General features: G+C 35.6%; 1 protein-coding gene across 3 annotated transcripts in view; it reads left to right on the forward strand.

The window, feature by feature from the left end:
• The first annotated feature begins 2 nt into the window (after positions 1–2).
• Positions 3–24908, forward strand: part of CENPK (centromere protein K) — a 40429-nt gene continuing 15523 nt past the window's right edge. The window contains exons 1-5 of one of the 3 annotated variants that reach the window (XM_032849684.1): positions 3–87; positions 8112–8260; positions 10515–10571; positions 16068–16140; positions 20624–20670. In XM_032849684.1, coding sequence (XP_032705575.1) covers positions 8144–8260; positions 10515–10571; positions 16068–16140; positions 20624–20670 — 294 coding nt within the window. In that variant the 5' untranslated portion in view covers positions 3–87; positions 8112–8143. Of the gene's footprint in view, positions 88–3188; positions 3244–6417; positions 6485–8111; positions 8261–10514; positions 10572–16067; positions 16141–20623; positions 20671–24908 lie in introns of those variants that run through there. The other 2 variants (XM_032849686.1, XM_032849691.1) reach the window with 2 other exon arrangements.

Consider the following 24908-nt stretch of genomic DNA (forward strand, 5'->3'; position numbering starts at 1 on the left):
TTAGCAAGCAGCGCGCGCAAACTTCCTAGGCTAGGAAGCCTTGTCTACACCAGACTGAGGTGACCTGAAGTCCGTGGCCCTGTGGTGGTAAGACAAAGGCAGAACTCCTTAACGGTTGAAAAAAACTTGACGCTGGGCCTCACGGTCCCAGGACGTGAAACTGCAGCCCCGACGGTGGGACCCTTACCTCACCGGAATTGTTTACGAGACGTCCGGCCAGTCGTTGTGACCCGCTCTTCTCCCTCTCTAGAAACGCTCCGGATTAGGGGAGAATGCCCGAGGGGCAGGGAATTGAGGGAACTGGTTAATTTGCGGGCCTCCCTTCAAGCCCTCCAAACTGACTTCTTGCCGGGGTGGGGGTGGGCGGATTGGCGGGGGTGGAGAGAATTATATACTGTATTATTCCAATAAGGTAAGGTGGAGAAAAAATATTATTAAAGTCATAAGGAAGAGAAATACATTTTCAGTACTATGTGTGTATTTACTGGGGGAAAAATGTTTGTTTAAGTGGAGCTGCAGTGTTCAGTATGTTGTTCAAGGGCCAACTGTGTTAGTTCTGGGTAGACGACATAATGATTGGCTATTCGCATATATTTCAAAATGATCCCCACAGTATCTAGTTAACATCTGTCATCATGTGTACAGAATTTTTTTCTCTGTCATGAGACCTTTGAAGATCTACTGTCTTAGAAACTTTCAAATACAGTATTATTGACTATAGTCACAAGCTGCACATTTCATCCCCATGACTTACTGTTTTATAACTGCAAGTTTGTACTTTCTGGCCCCCTTTACCCATTTTTCCCTCTCCCCACACTGCCTCTGGTAACTACCAATCTGTTGTCTCTATCTATGAACTTGGTTCTCTTTCTTCACCCCCCGCCCCCCTCAAGATTCCACATCGCACTTAAGTGGAATCATTTGGGAATTGTCTTACTCAGTCTGATTTATTTCATTTAGCATAATGCCCTTGAGGGCCATCCTTGTTATTGCGAACAGGAAGAGTTCCTTCTTTTTTTTAAGATTTTTTTTTTTTTTTTTAGAATTTTTTTTAAGGTTTTATTTATTTATTTGACAGGGATCACAAGTGGGCAGAGAGGCAGGCAGATGGGGGCGGAAAGCAGGCTTGCCACGGAGCAGAGAGCCTGGGATCATGACCTGCGCTGAAGGCAGAGGCTTTAAACCACTGAGCCACCCAGGTGTCCCGAGTTCCTTCTTTTTTTATAGCTGAATAATATTTCTTTGTGTAAGGGTGTGTGTGTGTGTGTGTGTGTGTGTGTGTGTGTGTGTGTGTTTATACATGGCCACATTTCCTTTATCCATTCTTCTATGAATACCTAGGTTGTTCCCGTATCTCGTTTATTGCTAATTAATGCTGTAGTGAATATGGTGGGTGCATGTATCTTTGAAATTAGTGTTTTTATTTGCTTCAGATAAATACCCAGAAGAGGAGTTGCTGGATCATATGGTGGTTCTGTGTTTAATTTTTTGAGGAACCTCCAAGATATTTTCCACAGTGGCAGTGCGAATTTACCTTCCCACCAATAGTGCGTATTTCTTGTCTTTTTGAAAATAGCTATTCTAAGAGGTATGAGGTGATATCTCATAGTGGTTTTGATTTGCATTTACCGATGGTTAGTGATGTTGAGCATCTTTACATGTATCCGTTCGCCATCTTTCTTCTTTAGAGAAATTTCTATTCAGATCCTCTGCCTATTTTTTAATTGAATTTTTTTTTTTTGCTTTTGAGTTGTAAGAGTTCTAATATACTTTGAATATTAACCCTTTTTTAGAAATGATTTTCAAATATTTTCTCCTCTTCCATTTTCATTTTGTTGATGGTTTCCTTTGCCGAGCAGAAACTTTAGTTTGCTGAATTCACACTTGTTTATTTTTTCTTTTGTTGCCTTTGCTTTTGGTGTCAGCACCCACTTCCACAAACACACACCTGCCAAATATCCCCAAGGAGATTACTGCCTATATTTCTTTCAGGAGTTTTTGTAGTTTCAGGTCTTACATTAAAGTCTTTAATCCATTCCGAATTAATATTTGTGTAAGGTGTTAGGTAGTGGTCCTGTTTGATTCTTTTGCATGTGGCTATCCAGTTTTCCCAGCACAATTTATTGAAGACATTGTTCTTTCCCCATTGTTTGTTACTGGCTCCTTTGTTGTAAATTGACCATATGTGTGTGGGGTTTATTTCTGATCTTCTGTTCTATTCCACTGATCTTAGAATTGTATGGATACTTTCTATTAGTTTATTTCATGTATATTAGTCTTTTTCCAATAATAGTATAAGTTTCTTTAATTTGGTATTAGATCTTTTAAGTTTGTATAGCATAGTATCCCTAAATATGGCAATATTCTTCAGTACATGAGTGGGAATTGGAATACTAACTGAGATCCCTAAGGTTGACTTGCTCTCTTTTTAGGAAGGTACATTTAAGGATACAAAATGTGGTAAAGAGATAGAGTTAAACTCTATATAAAAACTCTTATATGTTTTTAAAAATCTGTATTCTAGGGACGTCTGGGTGGCTCAGGGGCGCCTTTGGCTCAGGTCATGCTCTCATGGCCCTGGAATTGGGCCCCACATCAGGCTTTCTGCTCAGTGGGGAGCCTGCTTCCCTATCTCTGCCTGCCGCTCTGCCTACTTGTGATCTCTCACTGTGTCAAATAAATAAATAAAATCTTAAAAAAAATCTGTATTCTCATACTACATTGAGTTTCTATTTCAGCTAGTTTATTGAACATCTATCCACACACATGCACACAATTTAAAATTTTTTCACATACAATGTATTTTACTGATTAGTATTCGACAAAGTGGGGAAAAGAACAATTTGCACTTAATTTTTAAGTTAAGGTATATTTAAGACAAATAGGTGTATATGTTTGACTTTTTTGCTTGAAAATATTCTAAAATTGTTAATGACTGTGGCTTTGTGTATTTAACTATATCTTTTATGTATACCAAGGAAGATGTTCTGTGCAAACATTTTTGGATATGGCATAAGTTACTTAACTAGTCTTACTAATTGACTTCAGAAAGGTAATTATAATGTTAATAGCTAATTATGATATATTTCATTATATGCCTGGTACAGTTCTAAGAGCTTTATACATATTAACGTATCAAACGGTGATAAATTTATGGGGTAAGTAATATTATTATCTTAATTTTACAGATAAAGAAACTGAGGCTCAGATTATTTAAGTGACTTGCCCAAGGTCACACAGCTTGTAAGTATTGAAGATAGGAATAAACCTAGATAGTCCAATTGTAGAGTTCACACAAAGTTTTTTGGATAATGCTGTAGTAAGCATACCCATGTAGACTGAAGCAAATATATCTATCTGTAGGATTATTCCTAGGAATAGAATTTTTGGGTAAGAAAATAACTGTATTTAAAATTTTGATGGATATTGCTTATTATCCTCCAAAGTGATTGGTTTACCAACAGTGCATAGTTCTTTTTCAATACTCTTTTCAATATTGTTTCTTTTTTTTTTTTTCAAAATTTTATTTATTTGACAGAGAGAGAAATCACAAGTAGGCAGAGAGGAGGCGGGCAGAGGGTGGGGGAGAAGCAGGCTTCCTGCTGAGCAGAGAGCCTGATGCAGTGCTCGATCCCAGGACCCTGAGATCATGACCTGCCTGAGCCAAAGGCAGAGGCTTAACCCACTGAGCCACCGAGGCACCCCAAATTTTAACTTTTTAATGATATCTTTGTCCATGCAGAATTTTTAAAATTTTATAGAGATTTTACTTAGTTTTGTTAGGAATGCTTTCCCAATCCAAGCAAAAAAGATGTCTCCATGTTTTCTTCATGTTCTATTTTATCATTTCTGTTTTTGGAATTTTTGAGGAATGCAGGGATAGTGTTAAGATTGAAGTATATATCTAGGGTTATTTTTCCCCCCAAATACTATGCAGTTAGTTAAAAAGAATGAGTAAGTTCTATAGAAGGCCAAATTATACATGGGGGAAAAAGCAATATAGTATAGGAAATATCCTCCAATTAGGATTGTTCTTGTATCTCTTTAATTTGCTTTGCTATAGAGGCACCTGCATGGCTCAGTCAGTTAAGCATCTGCTTTCGGCTCAGGTCATGCCAGAGTCCTGAGATCAAGTCCCTCATCAGGCTCTCTGAGGAGCCTACTTCCCTTTCTCCCCACCACCTGCTCATTCTCTCTGTCAAATAATTAGATAAAATTTTCAAAAAATTTACGTCTGTTATATATCATAGGTCCATAAATGTGTGAATCTAGAAGGACTTTCTTTTTGTGTTCCATTGCTCAGTTTGCCTATCCATGTGCTAATTCTACTATATAAAAATTAGTATAGTTTTATAATAAGTTTAAAATCTGATAAAGCAAGTCTTCTCATCTTCATGATGGTCTTGGCTGTTTTTAGCTTCTTACCTTTCTGTAAACTTAAGAATTAGCTTGTCATGTGCCACAAAAACAAGAAAAAAATTTGATTAAGGTTTAATAGATCAGCTTGAGGGAAATAACATCTTTACAGTATTGAGTCCTTCAATCTGTGAACATGATGTATCTCCCTAAGTTTCTTTAAAACCTCTCTCTTCGGGGTACCTGGGTGGCTCAGTGGGTTAAGCCTCTGCCTTCGGCTCAGGTCATAATCTCAGGGTTCTGGGATTGAGCCCCGCATCGGGCTCTCGGCTCAGCAGGGAGCCTGCTTCCCCTGCCTCTCTGCCTGCTTCTCTGCTTACTTGTGATCTCTCTCTCTCTGTCAAATAAATAAATAAAAACTTCGAAAACAAACAAACAAAAAACCTCTCTGTTGATAAGTCTGATTAAACAATATAAAACTTAAGTTCCGTAAGAGTAGAAATGTTTTGGGGGAGTGGGTTATTCTGATTTGCATTTGGTGTTGTGGGTTAGACATCTTTATTATTCTTTTTTGTTCTACTTCCTTAAAATTGTCTGACCTTGGAATTTCATGCCATCAGACTCCACCACCTACCACTCCTTGCAGTGGTCATTTAGCAGGATTACATCATGCTCCTTCATTTCTTGAAGATTTTTAGCTTCTGGTTCACTGCAACCTTCTGCAAAACTACTGTCCTACTTCATGGTGATTTTAATATCCCTCTGTGGCCTCTCTTTTTCTTGACCGCTTTTCCTCTAGTGATTATATTCTTCATCTTAGAGTAGTTACTCATTCCTGTGGTCATACCTGAAAGACTGTCATTCTTTCACTTTGTCTTTGTCTGCATCTGTGCTGCTACACTATAGAAGAAAACATATAACCATGTTTTAGTTTCCCTTTAAATTGATAACTAATAATCTCAAGTGGGCATTTAATGCTACCCATTTATCCTACTATTTTATTCTTTCCCATTCTCTTATATATGTATTTTATACATTTCTTAATGTATTTCTTAAATCTTCAGTGCTTTTCCCCATCCTCATTCATAGACTCTGACCTTAGTTAACCATTTTCCTGAGAAAAGAGAAGCAGTCCAAATAGAACTTCCAAAAGATCCTATCAACACATCTACTTATGTACTGCCTCTATGCCCCTAATATTCTGCCTACCCTGGATGAACTATATATACTTCAATCTTAAATCAACCCCTCTATATGTGTATTAAATCTCATTCTTCTTTCTCTCCTGCGACTTCTGCAATATTTCCTTCTATGTCATTTAAGATGCTCTATTTTCTTGTTTTGTTTTTTTTTTACCCTGAAGATTTATTTATTTTAGAGAGAGAGAGAGAAAGTGCACGCAAGTGAGAATGGGGAGAAGCAGAGAGAGACTCTCACGCGGACTCCCCACTGAGCATAGAGCCCATGCAGGGCTCTATCTCACGACCCTGAGATCATGACCTAAGCTGAAATCAAGGGTCAGATGCTCAACTCTGTGAGCCACCCAGGTGCCTCTCTACCAAAACTACTCTTTTAAAGGCCTCCAGTTTTGTGTATTTACTCCACTGAAATTATTGTGACAAATTATCCTAAGACTTAGAGGTGTAAAGCGACCGTTTACTATGCTCAACAATTCTTTGCATCAAGAATTTAGACAGAATGCAGCAGGACAGCTTTTTTCCTTTCCACAATGTCTAGGCCCTTGTCTAGAAGACTCAGTAATCTAAGGGCTGAATCATGAAGAATGTTCATGTGCATGTCTAATGGTTGATGCTAGCTTTTAGCTACGAACCTCAGTTCCTTTCTCTATGGGTTTCACCATTGGTCTCTTCATTTGTGCCAGTTTGGACTTTCTCACAGAATGTTAGCTGCTTTGTAGGGGGGAGTATTCTGAGACTGTTCTGAGATATTAGTGCTATTTTATGACTTAGTCTTAGAAGTCACTTCCATAGTGACTTCTATTCATAAAGACAGAAAGTCGTAGGTTCATGGGGAGGATAAATAGGCTGTAACTCTGAATAGGGAGTGATAACCTGAAATATTGCTGTGACTGTTTTTGGAAAATACAGTCCTCAACTCATATTGCTAAGTAAATTGTCAATTCTGTTTTTATCTAATTTACCTTTCTCATATTTGATAATTTGATAATTCATCACTCCTTCCTTTAGTACTTTTGTATTTTGAATTTCAGGATTTCATACTCTTATTAATTTTCCTCTTACCTTTTGGTGCTTTTGAGACTGTTTTGGTGGTTCCTCCTCATTTTCTCCAGATCTGGAACTCTTCTCATTTCTGCCTGTACAATCTTGCTTTTGTGATCTCACTCAGTCTCACGGCTTTAAATATTTTGTATGGTGATGACTCGAATTCTAGCTTGAAACTTCCCCTTGAACTCCATACACATACATTCAGTTGCTTAATCAACATCTGCACTTTTTTAGCAAGTCTGAAATTGAATTCTTAATCATCTCTCCCCCATATCTTGCTGAATCTGTTTCCTCCACTCTCTTCTTCATCTTAGAAATCAACTGGCAACTCCATCTTTCTAATTACTTAGTTTTAAACTTTTTTTTTTTTTAAGATTTTATTTATTTATTTCACAGAGAGAGAGAGATCACAAGTAGGCAGAGAGGCAGGTACAGAGAGAGAGGGAGAAGCACGTTCCCCGCTAAGCAGAGAGCCCGATGTGGGGCTGGATCCCAGGACCTTGAGATCATGACCCGAGCTGAAGGCAGAGGCTTAACCCACTGAGCCACCCAGGCGCCCCAGTTCTAAACTTTTTTAATAATAAAAAATTTCTTGGATCATTGCAATAGCTTTCTAACTAGTTTTCTGCTTCTGACCTTACTGGCTGTTGTTAACCAGAGTTTTACTGTTAAAATTTAATTCAAATTAAGTCATTCTCCTATTGAAAATCCTCTAATTGTTTATTATCTCAGTTTAAGTCATTAAATGGCCTACAAAGCCCACATGGTCTCATCCCTCTAATCTCTCTGATTCCATCTTGTGTTCTCTGCTTTACTTTGCTCCAATCACACTGGCTGCTTTACTGCTCCAGGAACATGCCAGTCATATTTCCTGCCCCAGGGTCTTTGCACTGGCAGTTCCCTGCCTGCAGCCTCTTCCTCTAAATATCCCCATGTTTCACTTCCTTATCTCTTCATGTTTTTTGCTCATTTGTCAACTTCTCAATGACTTTAAGTGACCACATTGTTTATAAAATTGTATTACCTCTGCCCAAGCAATTCCTATTTTCTTCCCTGTCTTGCTTTCCTCCATAAAATTATAATTATTTCCACTTATATTGGGGTGCCTGGATGGCTCACTTGGTTAGGCATCCCACTCTTGATTTCAGCTCAGCTCATGATCTTAGGGTCCTGGGAGGGAGCCCCACTTAGGTTCCTCACTTGGTGGGGAGTCTGCTTGAAGATTCTGTCTCTCTCACTTTGCCCCTTCACCTACTAGCATGCACTCTCTCTCGCTCTCTCTGTCTCTCTCAATAAATAAATAAAACTTTTTTAAAAAGTTATTATTTCCATTTGTAAATTATTTGATATATATAGAGAGAGAGAAAGAGAGAAAAATGTAAGTCCCATGATAGGGAAAGATTTTTGCTCATTTTGTTCACTGTTCACATATATAGTTCCTAGGTGAGTATCTGGGAGGTGATAGGTGTTCGGCAATATTGTTAAATGAATAAATATTTTTCACTTCAGTTTTTCTTACAAGGCTAATTATTACAAGGCACATGTCAGTGAATCAGCAAGATCTGGATCCAGATAGTACTACAGATATGGAAGATGTTACAAATGCTGAAGAAGAACTTATTAAAGAATGTGAAGAAATGTGGAAAGATATGGAAGAAGTAAGTACCAAGAGGTAAAAGTGATATATATATATATTAACTACTATAAGATTTCATTCCATTTCATTAATAGGCTTAAGAAAAATAATTATGCTGGTGCCTTAAAGCCATTATATTATACGATAAATGTTATATATAGCTTTTAGAACTTTAAGCATTTATTTGAGATTCTTTATGTCACAGAATATAGAGCTATAGAAAGAGAAAAAATTATTGACAGTCCCTGCCATATTAGGTTATCTTCTAATAGAGGCAGTAGCCATTGTATTAGAAATATTGTGGTAGAAATGCAAAGACATCTTTAGGACAATAAATAAACCTAGATTGAAAGAGTCAAGGATAGCTTTCTAAAAGCAGTAATAATTAGGGGTGCCTAAGGTGGCTCAGTTGGTTAAGTGTCCGACTCTTGCTTTCGCCTTGGGTCATGATCTCAGGGTTCTGAGATCGGGCTCTGCATCAGGCTCTGGGTTGGGTGGGAGCCTTAAGATTCTCTCTCTCCCTCTCCTTCAACCCCTTCCACCACCTCTAAAAATTAAATAAATAAATAAAAAGCAGTAGAAACTGAATTCATTTCTAGAGAATAAATAGGAAGTAGCCTCTGAGAGAGTTACACAAAGGAGAAGGAACAAAATATATAAACATTGGGAAAGATTAGAGAATTCTAGGTAGAATATTACGACTTAGTAAATTAGAAGAAGGATCTGTGGCGTGAGGCTGGAAAAGTAATTAGGAGCAAAAACATGGAGGATTTTGTTGAATTTATAGTATGGGGAGCTATTAAAAGATTATAAACATGAAGTGACTTGAGATGAAGTTTGGGAAAAGTACTTGGTGATTTTGAAGAAAATGAAATATAGAGGATGGAGACTGTAGGTCGAAAGAGCATTTACAAGGCTCAAGTACTAGCTCTGATAAGTACTGTAGGGCTAAATCCTATCATTGCAAATTGTAGGTTTCAAGAGATACTGAGGAGGTAGGACCAAAAGGATTTGGAATTTAATTGTTGTGAAATGGGGGAAAATTATGGTATTTTCAGGTTTCTCGTTTGGGCCAACCTTGGTGAGGTTCATTTCCTAAGACAGAATAGAGAAGTAGAGAGAACATGTAATTATAGAGTTTGAGTGAAAATATGAATTAATTTAGAAAAAGTTGTCTTTGAAATTTATGTACACTTTCTGATAAGCCAGAATCATTTCTGGTAAATTGCAGTATATTGGTAAAAGTTTTTTCTACTAGCATAGTGTATGGTATAGGCCACAGGCTTCACATCCTGTTCTTTGCAGCAAAATTTTATATTAGGGCAGGTTATTGGTTTTCTTTTTTTCCTTTTTTCTTTTTTTAAATTATGTTTTAATATAAATTATTGGTACTCTCTATGATTAGTGTATTTTCAAGATAATATATATAATTGTTTTTTATTTGTTTTGGTATTTTTTCAGTATAGAAATTGGAATTTAAAGATAAAAAATTTTGGAGGGTTCCTGGGTGGTGTAGTCAGTTAAGTCTTTATTTCGGCTCAAGTAGTGATCTCAGGGTCTGGAAATAAAGCTCCATGTTGGGCTCTGAACTCAGCATGTAGTCTGCTTGGGATTCTTTCTCTCCTTTCCTTTGCCCCTCTCCCTGCCCCTGCTTGCTCTCAAATAAATAAATCTTAAAAAAATTTTTTTTTTATAAAGAGATAACTGTTACTAGAAATAAACACGAGTAAAATTTAAATTACCCATATTTTCAGTCAGATAAAATCACCATTAATGGTTGTGGTTTTTTTTTTTTTTAAATGGAATAGAAACAGTATCTCCTGAAGGCTATATTTTCTAATGATCTTAACTATCTTTTTACCTTTTTTTGTTATTTTTCTACAGTGCTTTGCTTCTTATTCTCTTATTTCCTATTTTTCTATTATCTAACTTCAAATTCACTCTAGCTATTAGTTTGTATTTTCTTTCTCTTTATTTCTTATGCTCATTTTTTTGTTCTATGTAGACTCTAGTATCCCTTTCTACTTTTGATGTATTCACCATGGGACCTGTTTGGGGGCCTTCCTGATCCTCTTGCTTAGAAAGTGAGGAATGTAAACTCTTCTCTTACATCAGTTATTTGTATTTATTATTTTAAAAGGAATATTACACTGACTGGTATAAAAGAGGGAAAAGTAATTTTTATATATAAAAGCTTATAGTGTATGACTTGTTTTATTTACTTTTTTTGTTTTGCTTTGCTTTTTGTTTTGTTTTTATTTACTTTTTAAATCAAGTGTCAGAAAAAATTATCACTTGTTGGAACTGAGACACTCACTGATTCAAATGCTCAGGTATGAATCCTTTTTTTTCTTCCTAAAAATAGATAAGTTTAATTCATTTTGTTTTGGATAAGAATATTATTCATCTATATGAATGAAAGTTTGTTGATACCTTTATGCTTAATCACTTGGAAAATTCTCTACTCTTCCTGATTAAAGAGAAATATTCTAAATATTTTTAAAATAAAGTATTATAAATATTTTCTTTATTATCTTTTAATAGTTACACATATGTTTAACTGTTGAGTGAAAAACTGCAATTAAGATACCTTGTTAAAAATTTGAACACCTATTCTACTTTGTCTTGGGTATAATAGGCGGTTTTTTTTTTTACTGTATGTGTGAAACCTTAACTGATTTTATTATATGCTTAAATAAAGGATTAAGATATCCATTTTAATAATTAAGGACCTATGAAATTGGTTTAGGAATATACCAGTGGATCAGTGCAATGGATTCAGAATTTTAAAAATGACAAAGATGGGGCACCTGGGTGGCTCAGCGGGTTAATCCTCTGCCTTTGGCTCAGGTCATGATCTCAGGTCCTGGGATCGAGCCCCACATTGGGCTCTCTGCTCAGTGGGGAGCCTGCTTCCCCCTTCTCTCTGCCTGCCTCTGACTACTTACGATTGCTCTCTCTCTCTCTGTCAAATAAATAAATAAAATATTAAAAAAAAAAAAGACAAAGATAATAGCCAGTTTGTGGGAAAAGGATGAATTAGTTAATAAAGGATAGTGGTGCAACTAGTTATCCATTTGGGAGAAAATAAAATTGGACTTCTGTATTTCATTGTAGAAACATATATTCTGGATCGATTGCTATAAAAATCTAACAAGAAAAGTTGGGGGACTATTTGTGCAATCTAAGGATAAGGCAAACTTCTTGGCTAATAGTTGAAACCTAGATATTATAAAAGAAAACCAGATATATTTGTCCATATGAAAAATTAAAAATGTTTTAGTGTTAACTTTAAGAACACAGTCAAATATACAATTGACTCTAAAGAAAGATCTCTAAACTGGTAGTAGCATGTCAGAAGACATAAGAACCAACTGAAGGTACTCCTGAATTCCGAATCACACAGTTTACATTTAAAAACAGGTTCTGTTTGTTACAAGGGCAGCAGGTGAGGAAGGTGCATGCTTGTGTCTGCCACCAGCAAGCTCCAGTTGGGGGTTCATGTGCTTCATGGCCTTTTACAGAGCAGAAGACAGAGAAGTCAGAATCAGGACCAGCAGTCATCAGTTTATGGAGGGAGATATAATATGGAAGCTTTCTTGAGGGCTTTCGTTTTTTGTTCTACTTCTTTTCGTTACAACTGGAATCAAGTTTATGTGTAAACTATTGGTGATTTAAGTTTCCTTTTGTTCTATTTAGTGTAAAACTGTCTAATTTGAAAAAAAGTAAGTTATGAAAAATAAAGATTGAACCTACTGCTCCATAAAAACATAAATTTGATATCATTGGAGCATGAAAAGGAATAATGACCTTGATTGATTATAACAATATGAAAAAATGAAAATCTGTGAGCATAACAATACTGAAAAAAATGAGAATGAGAGAGAAAAAGAAGGGGAAAAAACTAACTTGTCACTTTTGGAAGTATCTATTATATGAGCTCTTTAAAAATTAGTAATATAGAATTAAGCCATCTTTTTAAAAAATTTTGGATCTATCAATAAATATAGAGTTCTCTTATACCAGGTAAAACTGAATATTGTATTTGAAACAGCCTTGTATAGTAAATAAACTGTTATCTGGTTTTCTTGGGAAATATGGCTTTCATATTGTGGACACTGAGATCTGCTGAATCAGGATAATTAGTAAGGTGGAGCAGACACTCTGGAAAACAGTATGGAGATTCCTCAAGAGGTTGAAAATAGATCTACCATATGACCCAGCTATTGCACTACTGTGTATTTACCCCAGAGATACAAATGTAATGATCCAAAGGGGCACCTGCATCCCAAGGTTTATAGCAGCAATGTCCACAATAGCCAAACTATGGAAAGAGCCCAGATGTCCATTGACAGATGAATGCATAAAGAAGATGTGATACATACATACAATGGAATACTTAGCCATCAAAAAAAAAGAGAGAGAGAGATCTTGCCATTTGCAATGACATGGATGGAACTAGAAGGTGTTTTGCTAGACAAAATAAGTTAATCAGAGAAAAACAATTATCATATGATCTCACTCTTGTGGAATTTAAGAAATAAAGCAGGATTATAGGGAAAAAGAGGAGAAATCAAAGCAATATGAAATTGAAGAGGGAGACAAACTCTAAGAGACTCTTAATCATAGGAAACAAATTGAGGGTTGCTGGAGGGGAAGGGGTATGGTGATGGGGTAACTGGGTGATGGATATTAAGGAGGGCATGTGATGTGATGAGCACTGGGTATTATATAAGACCAATTAATGATTGATTTATACCTCTATAACTAATAGTATGTTGTATGTTAATTGAATTAAAATAAAAATCTTCTCAAAGTAAAAAAGTAAAATAAAGTAATTGCATAGTTTAAAGAAAAGGAATACTAGGTGGTATAAATAGTAATTGAAGGAGTACGTTTTTAAATCCTCCCCCCACCCACGAAAAAAAAAGAATCACTAGTGATTGGGCCTGTACATTTCCTGAATGATTTTCATGCAGTGAGCCAAACAAACAACTGGCTTTGGTGGAAGTGCTTATATAGTTGTAAAGAATCCAACCTGAGGTAGTTAATAAGAACATTGTGTAAGGGATCCACAAAATATCTTTTCCTATTGTGTTGAGAGTCCCCAAAATTAACCCCAGTGGTAATTCACAACACTCACGTTAACTCACAGGTGAACTCACAAGGCTCAGTGTATAGTTATATTTATGGATAAGATACATTACATTAAAAGGATGCAGACTAAAATCAACAAAGGGAAAAGGACTATAAGGTAAAGTCCAGAGGATATAAGACAAAAGCTTTGAGGAGTCCTCTCTTAGCGGAGTCATACAAGATGTTCTTAATTCCCCCAATGAGTTATAACGGTGTGAAATGTTTTCTACCAGGGAACGTCATTAAGATTCAACGACCAAGGTGTTTTGTGGGGACTAGTCACATAGGTACCTGCTGCGTAGCAGTTACAAAATACCAGACTTCCAAAAGGAAAGCAGGTGTTCAGCTTAAGTCATATTCTTTGCAAAAACAGTTAAGTCACAATGAGCCACTCTTAATAAGTTTTGGTGGGAACCGTCTCAAAATACAAGTTCCCAGATGCCAACCAAGGGCCAACCCTGAAAGCAGGCCTTTAACTAATCTCAGGCTTGCTTGGTTACCTTTTTTGTGTACCTATTAACATTAAAATTTCAGCATTAAAATTACGTTTTTAAAGAAAGAACTTATTTTAAATAAGAAAATGGAAGGGATTCTCAAATTTCATATAAATCACTTTAGAAATACTGCTGTTGTTTTTTAGGAAGTATTGTTTGTGGCAAGATCAGAAATAATTTGAGTGTTTGCCTTAGTTGGGCTTTGGGAAGGTAAGAACTGTACTTTATCAACATAGTATAAGGTTGAAGTGTATGAAATTACTTGTTTTTTTAAAGATTAAAAATTGAATATTTGTTATTTGATGCATTTCAACCTAATATATGCAGGAAAAGTGATACCAATTTCTTATCCCTAAGATAGTTTTGTGTAGTTTACATACTACTTTTTAAGAATTTGTTGCTTCTTAGTTATAATTAGCATTTATAAAATTGCTTTATGGTTCACAACAAACCTTTCACATTCATATTTAATTGTCTATACGAAAATAATGTTAAAGTCTCCTTTGGTAAAAATTTTCAAAACTGAAAATGCATTTTTATGTAATTACATAAAGCTTTCAAATATCCTAGGTTTTTTGCCTCTTGACTATTCAATAGTCAGTGTTTTGATACAGAACAAAATCTTTGAATGAACCTGCTTTGTATCATAAAAATTGGTTAAGGGGCACCTAGGTGACTCACTTGATTAAGCATCCATTTGACTCTTGATTTTGGCTCAGGTCATGATCTCAGGGTGGTGTGATTGAGCCCCACATGGGGCTCTGTGCTTAGCCTGGAGTCTGCTTGTCTCTCTCCCTCTGCTCCTCACCCAGCTTGTGCATGCACTCTCTCTCAAATAAATAAATAAATAAAATCTTTTGAAAAATGGCTAAAAAGACAGTATTTGTTCTTTCAGTGTAAATATTACAGTAATACCCATTGCATTTTTTATCTGACTACCAATAAGAATTATATAGAGGTGATAAAAATGTTCTGAAATTTAACTTTAAGCATACATAGACTTCAATTTAATAATCTAACCAGGCAACAGATTTATCACATAGATTTATAATTCTTAAAATTTAAGTGCTTGGAGCCACTTACTGTCAGAAACATATCATCTTAAACCGTTGTTTGAGATTGGTTTTTAATAAAACCAATTTAACAAAATTGGTTTTTTAAGTAGCCTTTGGAAACAATCTCATTTTATAATTGTCTCTATGTATGTATTTAAAGAATTTTTTTTTATTAAGTAATCTCTGCTTAATGTGGAGCTCAAACTCACAACCTGAGATCCATAGTGCATGCTCTACTACCTGAGCCAGGCAGGTGACCCTCTATGTATGTATGTAAATTTTTTTTAGCAACCTAGCTAAAAGAAGTCGCTATTTTTCCTAAGGTGCATAGCGAAAAAAAGAGTATCTTTAGGGGCGCCTAGTTGGCTCAGTTGTTAAGTGTCTGCCTTCAGCTCAGGTCATGATCCCAGAGTCCGGGATGGAGCCCCAGGTTGGGCTCTGTGCTCAGTGAGAAGCCTCTTTCTTCCTCTCCAACTCACCCTGCTTGTGTTCCCTCTCTAGCTGTGTATCTCTCTGTCAAATAAATAAATAAAATCTTAAAAAAAAAAAAGAATATCTTTAAAGTAAATTTGTCTTTTTTAAAGTAAACACTATCCCCACCGTAGGGTTCGAACTCATGACTCCAAGATCAAGAGTTGCATGCTCTACTGAAAGAGCCACCAAGTTTCCCCTAAAGCAAATTTGTCTAAAAACTGTTGCAAGAAATAACATCTTATGTTTTTGAAGATTTTATTTTAGACTAATCTTTATACTGAATGTGGGGTTTGAACTCACATTTCTAAGATCAAAAGTCATATGCTCCACTGACTAAGCCAGCCATATCCCCTTATATTTTTAAAGTAATATTTAGGGAATAAAAGAAATATATTTAGGTCCTTTTATTTTAGGTTGAGTGGTAAAGTAGAACTGATCATTTTTTAAGACTGTCACTGGAATAACAGGCAATTTATGAGCGATAATTAGTAATGGTTTAAAGCAGAATTCTGTTTGGAGTAATAATTTTTTATACTTTGGATGCCTGTTATGTTAGCTGTTTATGTTAGGAACTTGAGATAAAGTATTAAGATGTCTACACTTTTATCTGTGAATATCTAAGAATATTTTGTAAAAAATGACTGTTTTTTACTTTCTTTTTTTTTTATAGCCGTCATTATTAATTATGCAAGCGAAATGTTTGACTGCTGAACTCAGTCAATGGCAGAAAGAAAGCCCTGAAAGTAAGGTTCTTATTTTTAGATTTATATTTTTGTAAAGAAATTAGTGGCAAATTAATTTAATGATTAGAAGAATTATAAGATCCATTTCACCTTGTTGAAATTGCCTAAATTTTTCTTTCATTTATATGTTATTTTGTGCTTATTTTATTATTATAGAGGAATATGTTTGTGTGACATTATCATAATCTTGAATTATAGGAACTTATTATAACCATCATTTGATTCTTAACAGACACTAACTTACCTGATCAGTAGAAACTATAAATTGTGTCTTAATAAATGAAACTTACTTAGTAGAGGGCACCTGGGTGGCTCAGTCACCTGAGGTTATGACATCAGAGTCCTGGGACTGAGCCCTGAATTGGCTCCCTGCTCAGCGAGAGAGTCTGCTTTTCCCTCTCCCTCTGCCTCTTACCCCATCTTGTGCTCTTTCCCTCTCTCCCTTTCAAATAAATAAATATAATCTTTAAAAAAAAACTTACCTAGTAGAAAAGTTATTTTATATACTTATTTACATAGGGACCAGACCACATAGATTGTATGTTGCCTCTTGACTTATCCAACAGGGGCCAGCTATATATTTGCCTTTTTTCAAGAAATAGAAAATGGCTTTATTTATTAATTATTATTATTATTTTAAGATTTTATTTACTTATTTGACAGACAGAGATCACGAGTAGGCAGAGAGGCAGACAGAGAGAGAGGAGGAAGCACCTCCCCACTGAGCCGAGAGCCTGATGTGGGGCTTGATCCCAGGACCCTGGGGATCACAACCTGAGCCCAAGGCAGAGGCTTTAACCCACTGAGCCACCCAGGTGCCCCTAGAAAATTGCTTTAAAATCTGCAATTAAAATACCCAGCTAGGAGTTATTTTTCTATTATGAAAGCTTATTTGTCTGTGCCACCTATATGTGTATATTTGGTATTTTACATGGACTGTACCTCTTTCTTTTAACATCTCCATTCTCCTTTCTCCTGCCCATTTGCCTCCTTTCCTTGAGCTCCCCTCAGTTCTCATTTTAGTCCCCTTTGTAGGTTTATTGTTCTCTAATCCCAGTTGTTGGGATTCTTCTGTTCATTCTCTTTCTAGACAATTTCATCTGCATTCTTGATTTTAACTACTTACTATATTCATCCCCACCACTGTTTCACATCTTCACTACCACATGGTAGTTTTTAAAATTTTAGCATTTCTGGTATATAGACAGTTGTTACTTTAATTTGCATTAAACTATAGATCCTGTTTCCTCCTCAGGATTATATTTAGCATCTCAAAGTCTGCTCATACTATGCTGTTAAATTTGCTGTTCTCTAGAGGACTGTGCCCAGCAATTTTCGCTTACTATTCTATATGCTATTCCAGCATTATATTTCCTCCTTTTGTTTTTATATGTTATATCTGCATTAACAACTTCTATATCGGTTTGCTAGGCCTGCCATAACAAAGTACGATGGACTTAGATTGCTTAAACAACAGAAATTAATTTTTTTCGTAATTCTGGAGGCTGGAAATCCAAGACCAAGGTGTTTGCAAAGTTGGTTTCTTCAGAAGCCTCTCTTTTTGCCTTATAGCTTGCCATCTTCTCCCTTGGTCTTCACATAGTCACCTGTCTGTGTACTAATCTTTTTTTAATTAAAATTTTTTTTTTAATTTTTAATTTTTATTATTTTTATTAACATATAGTGAATCAGGCTTACACACTTCACAGCACTCACCATAGCACATACCCTCCCCAATACCCATAACCCAACCACCCTCACCCTTTCCTTCCCCCAGCAACCTTCAGTTTATTTTGTAAGATTAAGAGTCTTTTTCATGGTTTGTCTCCCTCCCGATCTAATCTTTTTTCATTTTTTCCTTCCCTACCCCCCAAACCTCCTGCCCTGCCTCTCAAATTCCTCATATCAGAGAGATCATATGATAATTATCTTTCTCTGATTGACTTATTTCGCTCAGCATCATACCCTCTAGTTCCATCCACGTCGTTACAAATGGCAAGGTTTCATTTCTTTTGATGACTGTGTAATATTCCATTGTATATATATACCACATCTGTTGGTGGACATCTAGCTTCTTATACTAATCTTTTTGTATGAAGCTGCCAGTCATAATGGAGTAGTAGGGCCCATCCTAATGACCTCATTTTAACTTAGTCACATCTTTAAAGACCCAGCTCCAAATATATGCACATTCTGAGGTGCTAGGGATTAGAACTTCAAAATATGAATTTGGGTGGATAGGAGGACACAATTTTCATGACTGCTTCCAAATCTGTTTTTATAAGCCAAACTTTCTGCAATGTCATTCTTAGATATCTTTCTACTTTCCAGACATCTTTTCCAAAATATTCTACACATGCCTCAGATTTATAAATTGATCTCCATTCTCTGATCTATTGAATGGAATCTGTTTAAATCAACCATACATTTAAGAGTCCTTCTGGATTCTTCCTTTTTCATGTATTACATATAGCCAGTCATTAAATATTAACCCCTATTGCCACACATTTACTCTAAGTCTTCATCACTAATCCACTAGTTTGTTATAATAGACTTTTACTTCTTGTTCAAGATTGTGTTTTATTAAATAGAAATTTTCAAACTTGAAAGTTAAAGGTCCACCTTCATTTTTTTGCATGTGTATTATCTAGTTTTCCCATTACTATTTGCTAAGAAAATTGTTCTTTTCCCCATTGAGTTGTCTTGGCATCCTTGTCAAAAATCATTTGACTATGTAGTGAGGATTTATTTCTGGATTCTCTGTTCTCTTCTATTGGTCTATATGTCTGTCTCTGTTGCCAGTAGCACACTTGTTTGATTATTATAGACTTATAGTAAATTTTGAAATTAGCAAATGTGAGACCACCAACTTTGTTCTTCTATTTGAAGATTATTTTGGCTATTTGGGGTCCTTTGATATTCCATTTGAATTTTAGGGTGAATTTTTCTGTTTTCTACAAAAATGTTATTGGGATTTTGATAAGGATTGCATTGAAGCTATTGGTCAATGTAGGTAGTATTGGTGTCTAATAATATTAAGTCTTCTAGTCCTTGAACATGGGATGTTTCTTTTTGTTTCTGTCTTTGATTTCTTTCAGCCACATTTTGTAGTTTTCAGCATACAAGTCTTTTGCTTCCTAGGTTAAATTTATTCTGAAGTCTTTTATTCTTTTTGATGCTATGTATCAGGGAATTTTAAATTTTTATTTTTCTTATTATAATCATCCCTTATATACACATTTTGTACTGGTAAAACCAAACACACAGGCTGGCCTATGGGCCAAATACCCATTTTGCTCTGGGCTGCCAGTCCCACAGACTGCCACACTGGAAGATTTAAAATAACTTTATAGTCTTAGAAGCTGCTGTATTGTGTGGGCTGAAATGATTATATGAATCAATACTGAAGTGCTACTCATGACCACACTGACCAAAACGAAGATTATTAACTTTATATTCTTAGAATCCTTCTCATTGCATTTGTTGAAATGATTTGGTAGACATCCTGGGGCTGCCGATATACAGGGCCTATGAAGCACTTGTGGGAAGCTCTCTCCTGTCAGAAGACCCTTTAGAAATAGCATATAGATTAGAAAATTTTCAGTAACATATTATTTGAGAAATTTTAATTAGTACTTTATTAAAGGTGAACTTAAAGTACAAACGTTGAACTTTTCTAAGTATAAGGATTTAATTTTGCTATACAAAATTGAACTGAAACTTTATACTCATAAATTGGCAAAAATTTAGGAGAGTTTGTATCTTTTGCTGTTTCTTATTGCTAGTAGAAATTCTTTAGAAAAGAATCTGGCATCCTATATTAAAATAAAAAATACATACTTCCTTCTATGAAATTCCATTTCTGGGAATTTATCCCAAAGAAATAAAAGCACTAGTACATAAAGACATAAATTAAAAAATGCTTATGGCATCATTGTTTTTTGTGGCTAAAAGTTAAGTACAAAGTTAATGTTCAGTCAGTACTGTTATCAGTCAATACACTATGATACATTTATCCTGTAGAATAATTTGAAGTGATTTAAAATTATGAATTAGATTTACACCAGATAAATAGAAAGGATTTCCATGGCGATTTTGTTGAGGAAAAATAAGAAGAATGTATAGGATACTCCATTCTTGTAAAACCAGCAATAGCAAAATGAATAACCCTTGCATGTATATGTACAGATAATATACATAAACATATATACACATGCATAGGATCATATAATTAGAGATATATTTAAGGACACACTATAGATTATTAACTTTATTTTTGAGAAATTGAAAACCAAAACAAAAGGCACAAAACCCAAAAATGCTTCAATGTCATGTTTGTCTAAAATTATATGTAAGTTGGTTATATATGTAAAGATGTTAAATAAGAAAATAGAAGTATCTCAAAAACCACAAAATCAAATTCTTTATTTTTGAGAGTTAACTAAGCATAAACGTGTAATTTTGGTTTGTTTTGTTTCTGCAGTAATTCCACTGAATGAAGAAGTTCTAGTGACATTAGGAAAAGAAGAGGTAAGTCACTTAATCTGCAGTAACCCTAATTAACTTATAAGTGTTTGGGATTCATGATATAAGTAGGATGAATCTACTTTAAAGCCATTTTGATTTTATGTTTTATTGAATGGAATATTTTAAATGACTTGAATTTTGTTTCACCAATTTGTATACAGAACTGTTATTAGTATTTAATAGTAAACTTTATTCTTTTACTTAATTTTCAGTTGATTAAACTCCTCATAATAAAAGCATAAACATTAAACATAGTTAAATGATGATAATATACATCTGTTCTTCTCAAAACTTAACCTACATATCAATAAAGACATTTTTTAACGTGTAAGTCCATTAGGTCAAACAAGAATTGTAAACAAGGTTGTAATGCATGGAAAGAAATAAGTATCTGTGTGTCAAGAGAATTAGACAGGGATGAAAAGATATCTGCCCTACAGAGTTGAAAAAAGTCTTGGGATTTGAAGGAACCTAATACCTCAGTATTCAAGGTTCAAGTCCAAAGCTAAAAACAAGAAGATTTCTTTAACAGCAGAACATGACTATCAGGCTTTCTTTCTTCTAATCAGGCAGCTAACTTTTCACTCCCACACTTAGAAAGTGGAGGTATTGGATACGGAGACATTAAACTACTGAGGCTCTGGACTCAGAGATACCAGGTTGGGTGTTTAGTAGGGTTGGTGTGCAAGTCAAGAGTCAGAAAGATCATTACTGTGTGGTGGAAGTACCAGCTCCTTCTCCAGAGGTCTTATAATCTATTATTAAATAACCTCAGACTGGAGATAAAATAATCTTCTCTGGGAAATCTAAATGGCTTAAGAAAAAAGATCTGTAAGTGTTAGTATATGGGGTTCTCAGTGAAAAAGGAGGATTGGTGTACATCGAAAAATCCCATTCCTACACAGAGTTTTTAGTATTTTTGAGTTTTAAACCTAAATGTCCAGCCAATGGTCATCAGCATTTGTGAATGCCTCCAAATGGAAAGGCAGAAACCCAAAACAACTGACAAAGATGAACTTTAAGGAAGTAGAGATAATTCAAGGAACAAAGAACTTAATAGTATCTTCAGAGAGACAAAAATTTTTTGATTAAAAAATAACGGGAGGGGTCCCTGGGTGGCTCAGTCATTAAGCATCTGCCTTCGGCTCAGGTCATGATCCCAGGGTCCTGGGATCAAGCTCCGCTTCTGGCTCCCTGCTCAGCAGGAAGCTTGCTTCTCCCTCTCCTACTACCCTCTGCTTATGTTCCCTCTCTTGCTCTTTCTCTTTCTCTGTCAAATAAATAAATAAAATCTTTAAAAAAAATAATGGGCACCTGGGTGGCTCAGTTAAGTGTCTGACTCTTGATTTCAGCTCTTGTCATGATCTCAGAGTCATGAGATCTACCCCCATGCTAGGCTCCTTACCCACTCATTGGAGAGTCTGCCTGAGATTCCCTCTCTCTCCCTTTGCCCCTCCCCCTGCTTGTTCATGTGTGCTCACTCCTTCAAATAAACAAATAAATAAATCTTTGAAAAAAAATTAAAAAATAACAGAACATCAACTTAAGAAAAGTACTACTTCATACCCCCTTGACATTGCTATAGTCAAAAGACAGACAATAACAAGTATTGGTGAAGATATGGAGAAATTAGAACATTGATAAACTGCTAATGGGAGTATAAAATAGTGCAGCCCCTTTGGAAAGCAGTCTGGTAGTTCCTCGGAAGATGAAAGAGTTGCTATTTGAACGAGTAGTTTCACTCCCAGCTGTATACCATAGAGAAATGAAAATAAGTGTGTGTCCACACAAAAACTTAAACATGAATGTTCATAGCAACATTTTTCTTAATGGCCAAAAAGGTTAAACAACCCAAATATTCATCAACTGATGAATAGGTAAATGTGATATGCCTATACAGTGATGTACTATTGTCTAAAATAATTACTTATATGTCATAATATAGGTGTATCTTAACAACATTGTGCTAAATGAAAGAAACCAGTCACAAAAGATTGCATATTATTTCATTTATATGAAATGTCTATAATAGGCAAATCCATAGAGACAGAAAGTAGGTTGTTGCTTATTGATTAAGGCTGGATGATTGGAGAGGAGATAGTAACTGCTAATGGATACTGCTAACAGGTTTATTTTTGGGATGATGAAAATGTTCTAAAATAGATTGTGGTGATGTTTGTACAACTCTACAAGTACAGTAAAAATAACAATTATACACCTTAAATGGGTACTGTGTTGTATGTGAATTATATCTCAATGAAGCTGTTATTTTGAAAAGGACAAATCAGAATAAGAGCCTTTCTAAATAAAAACATAATACCTGAAATAAACACAAAAATGTTGGTAATGATAGTCATGGAAATCTCCTACAGAGTAAGGATGGCAAAAAAAGAAAACAAGGGGCGCCAGGGTGGCTCAGTGGATTAAAGCCTCTTCCTTCAGCTCAGGTCATGATCCCAGACTCCTGGGATCGAGCCCCGCATCAGGCTCTCTGCTTAGTGGGGAGCCTGCTTCCTCCCCACCCCCGCCTGCCTCTCTGCCTACTTGTGATCTCTGTCAAATAAATAAATTAAAAAAAAAAGAAAACAACTGGAATAACAGAAGATAGTAGAACTATAGTATCAACTCAGAAGTACAAAATAAAACCAGTAGAAGTTCCAAATTAAAAAAAAAAAAAGAAAGAAAGAAAATGGAAGGGAAGAAACCTAAATAATACATGAACTTTTTCCCAGAATGGAAAATAAAGATTCTTTTTCATATTGAAATGTATGATTTTCAATATCATGAATTAAAAATGATATGACATAATGATCCACTGTAATTTTTCCCTTTGGTAGCAGTCCTTAAGCTAGCAACTCTGGTTTGAACTGGCTGAAATTCAAACAATGCAGTACCAGCATTTGCCTTAACATTCTGCTTTCATTTTAACTATTACAGATAAAAATAATAAAGAGATTGAATATTTAGCTTGTTTATTTCTCAGTATTTTTTATCTCCTTATGCATCCTGTCAGCCAACTTATGCATCCAGTCAGCCAACTGTCTGAGAATTTTTTCTGTCCGTTTCTAAATTCCCACACTACTTCTCCTTATAAATATTGATCATGGTTCAGCTGTTGTCTTCTATCTTTGTTGACTGGGTAAACATCAGGTGCCAGGTTCCTCATTCTCTGCCCCATTATCCTTTTTCCCACAGAATGCTTTCATTATGTTTTGGTGAACCAGGGTCAGTATAGCAAAATCCCACTTTTGATGCCAGCTGTTGTCAGGGTTTTCCCTAAGACCACTCTCATTTCGTCGATGGGCACACAGGAGTCAGAGAAGCTATTGTACTTATGGTTACAGTTTGTTACAGTGAGAAGACACAGATTAAAATGAGCAAGGGAAAACACAGATAGGCTAAGCTTATAGTAATCTTTTCCCAGTGGAGTTGATAAATTTGTTTAATTCTCCTTGAAACTGAGTACACGATATGTACAAAGTATTGTCATGTAGGGAAGTTCACCTGGGACTTGTCTAGAGTTTTTTTTGTTTTTGTTTTTTTTAAATTTTATTTTATTTATTTGACAGACAGAGATCACAGGTAGGCATAGAGGCAGAGAGAGGAAGGGAAGCAGGCTCCCCGCTGAGCAGAGAGCCCGACACGGGGCTCGATACCAGGACCCTGGGATCACAACCTGAGTGAAAGGCAGAGGCTTTAACCCACTGAGCCACCCAGGCGCCCCTAGAGTTTTTATCAGTAGTCAGTCACTATGCATAAGGGGCTTCCTTGACTGACCTCTCCTACTCACACTTCAGCCCTCAGAGCAAAATTGCATTCACCATAAATCACATAGTTAGAATAAATTCTCTGATCAAACTGGTGCCAACTGTGGCTTGAACTCACAACACCAAGATCAAAGGTCGCATGCTCTACAGACTGAGCCATCCTAGCATCCTGTATAAACACTCCGATGAGACATAATATTCTAAGGCCTCAAAGCTCATCCTTCAGGAGTCCACAAGGGACCTGTCCTGAAAGCAGGCCCTTCTTGGCAATGTGCAGGTGTGCACCCTTGGCTTGCTCAGTTAACTCTTTCCTGCACACTTATCTTTTTATTTTCTTAAGAGTATCTTTAAAAAAAAATAAGTTCCCAGTTTAACTCTGTTTTATCATTTTTTTAAGGTTTGTGCTCAAATATAAGGAATATTTACCCAACTTAAGGTCACAGGTTTTTCTTGAATGTTTTCTTTAAAAATTTC

This window comes from Lontra canadensis, unplaced genomic scaffold (assembly GCF_010015895.1).
Source record: "Lontra canadensis isolate GAN:19392208 unplaced genomic scaffold, GSC_riverotter_1.0 scaffold4, whole genome shotgun sequence".
In the NCBI taxonomy this organism is placed as follows: domain Eukaryota; kingdom Metazoa; phylum Chordata; class Mammalia; order Carnivora; family Mustelidae; genus Lontra; species Lontra canadensis.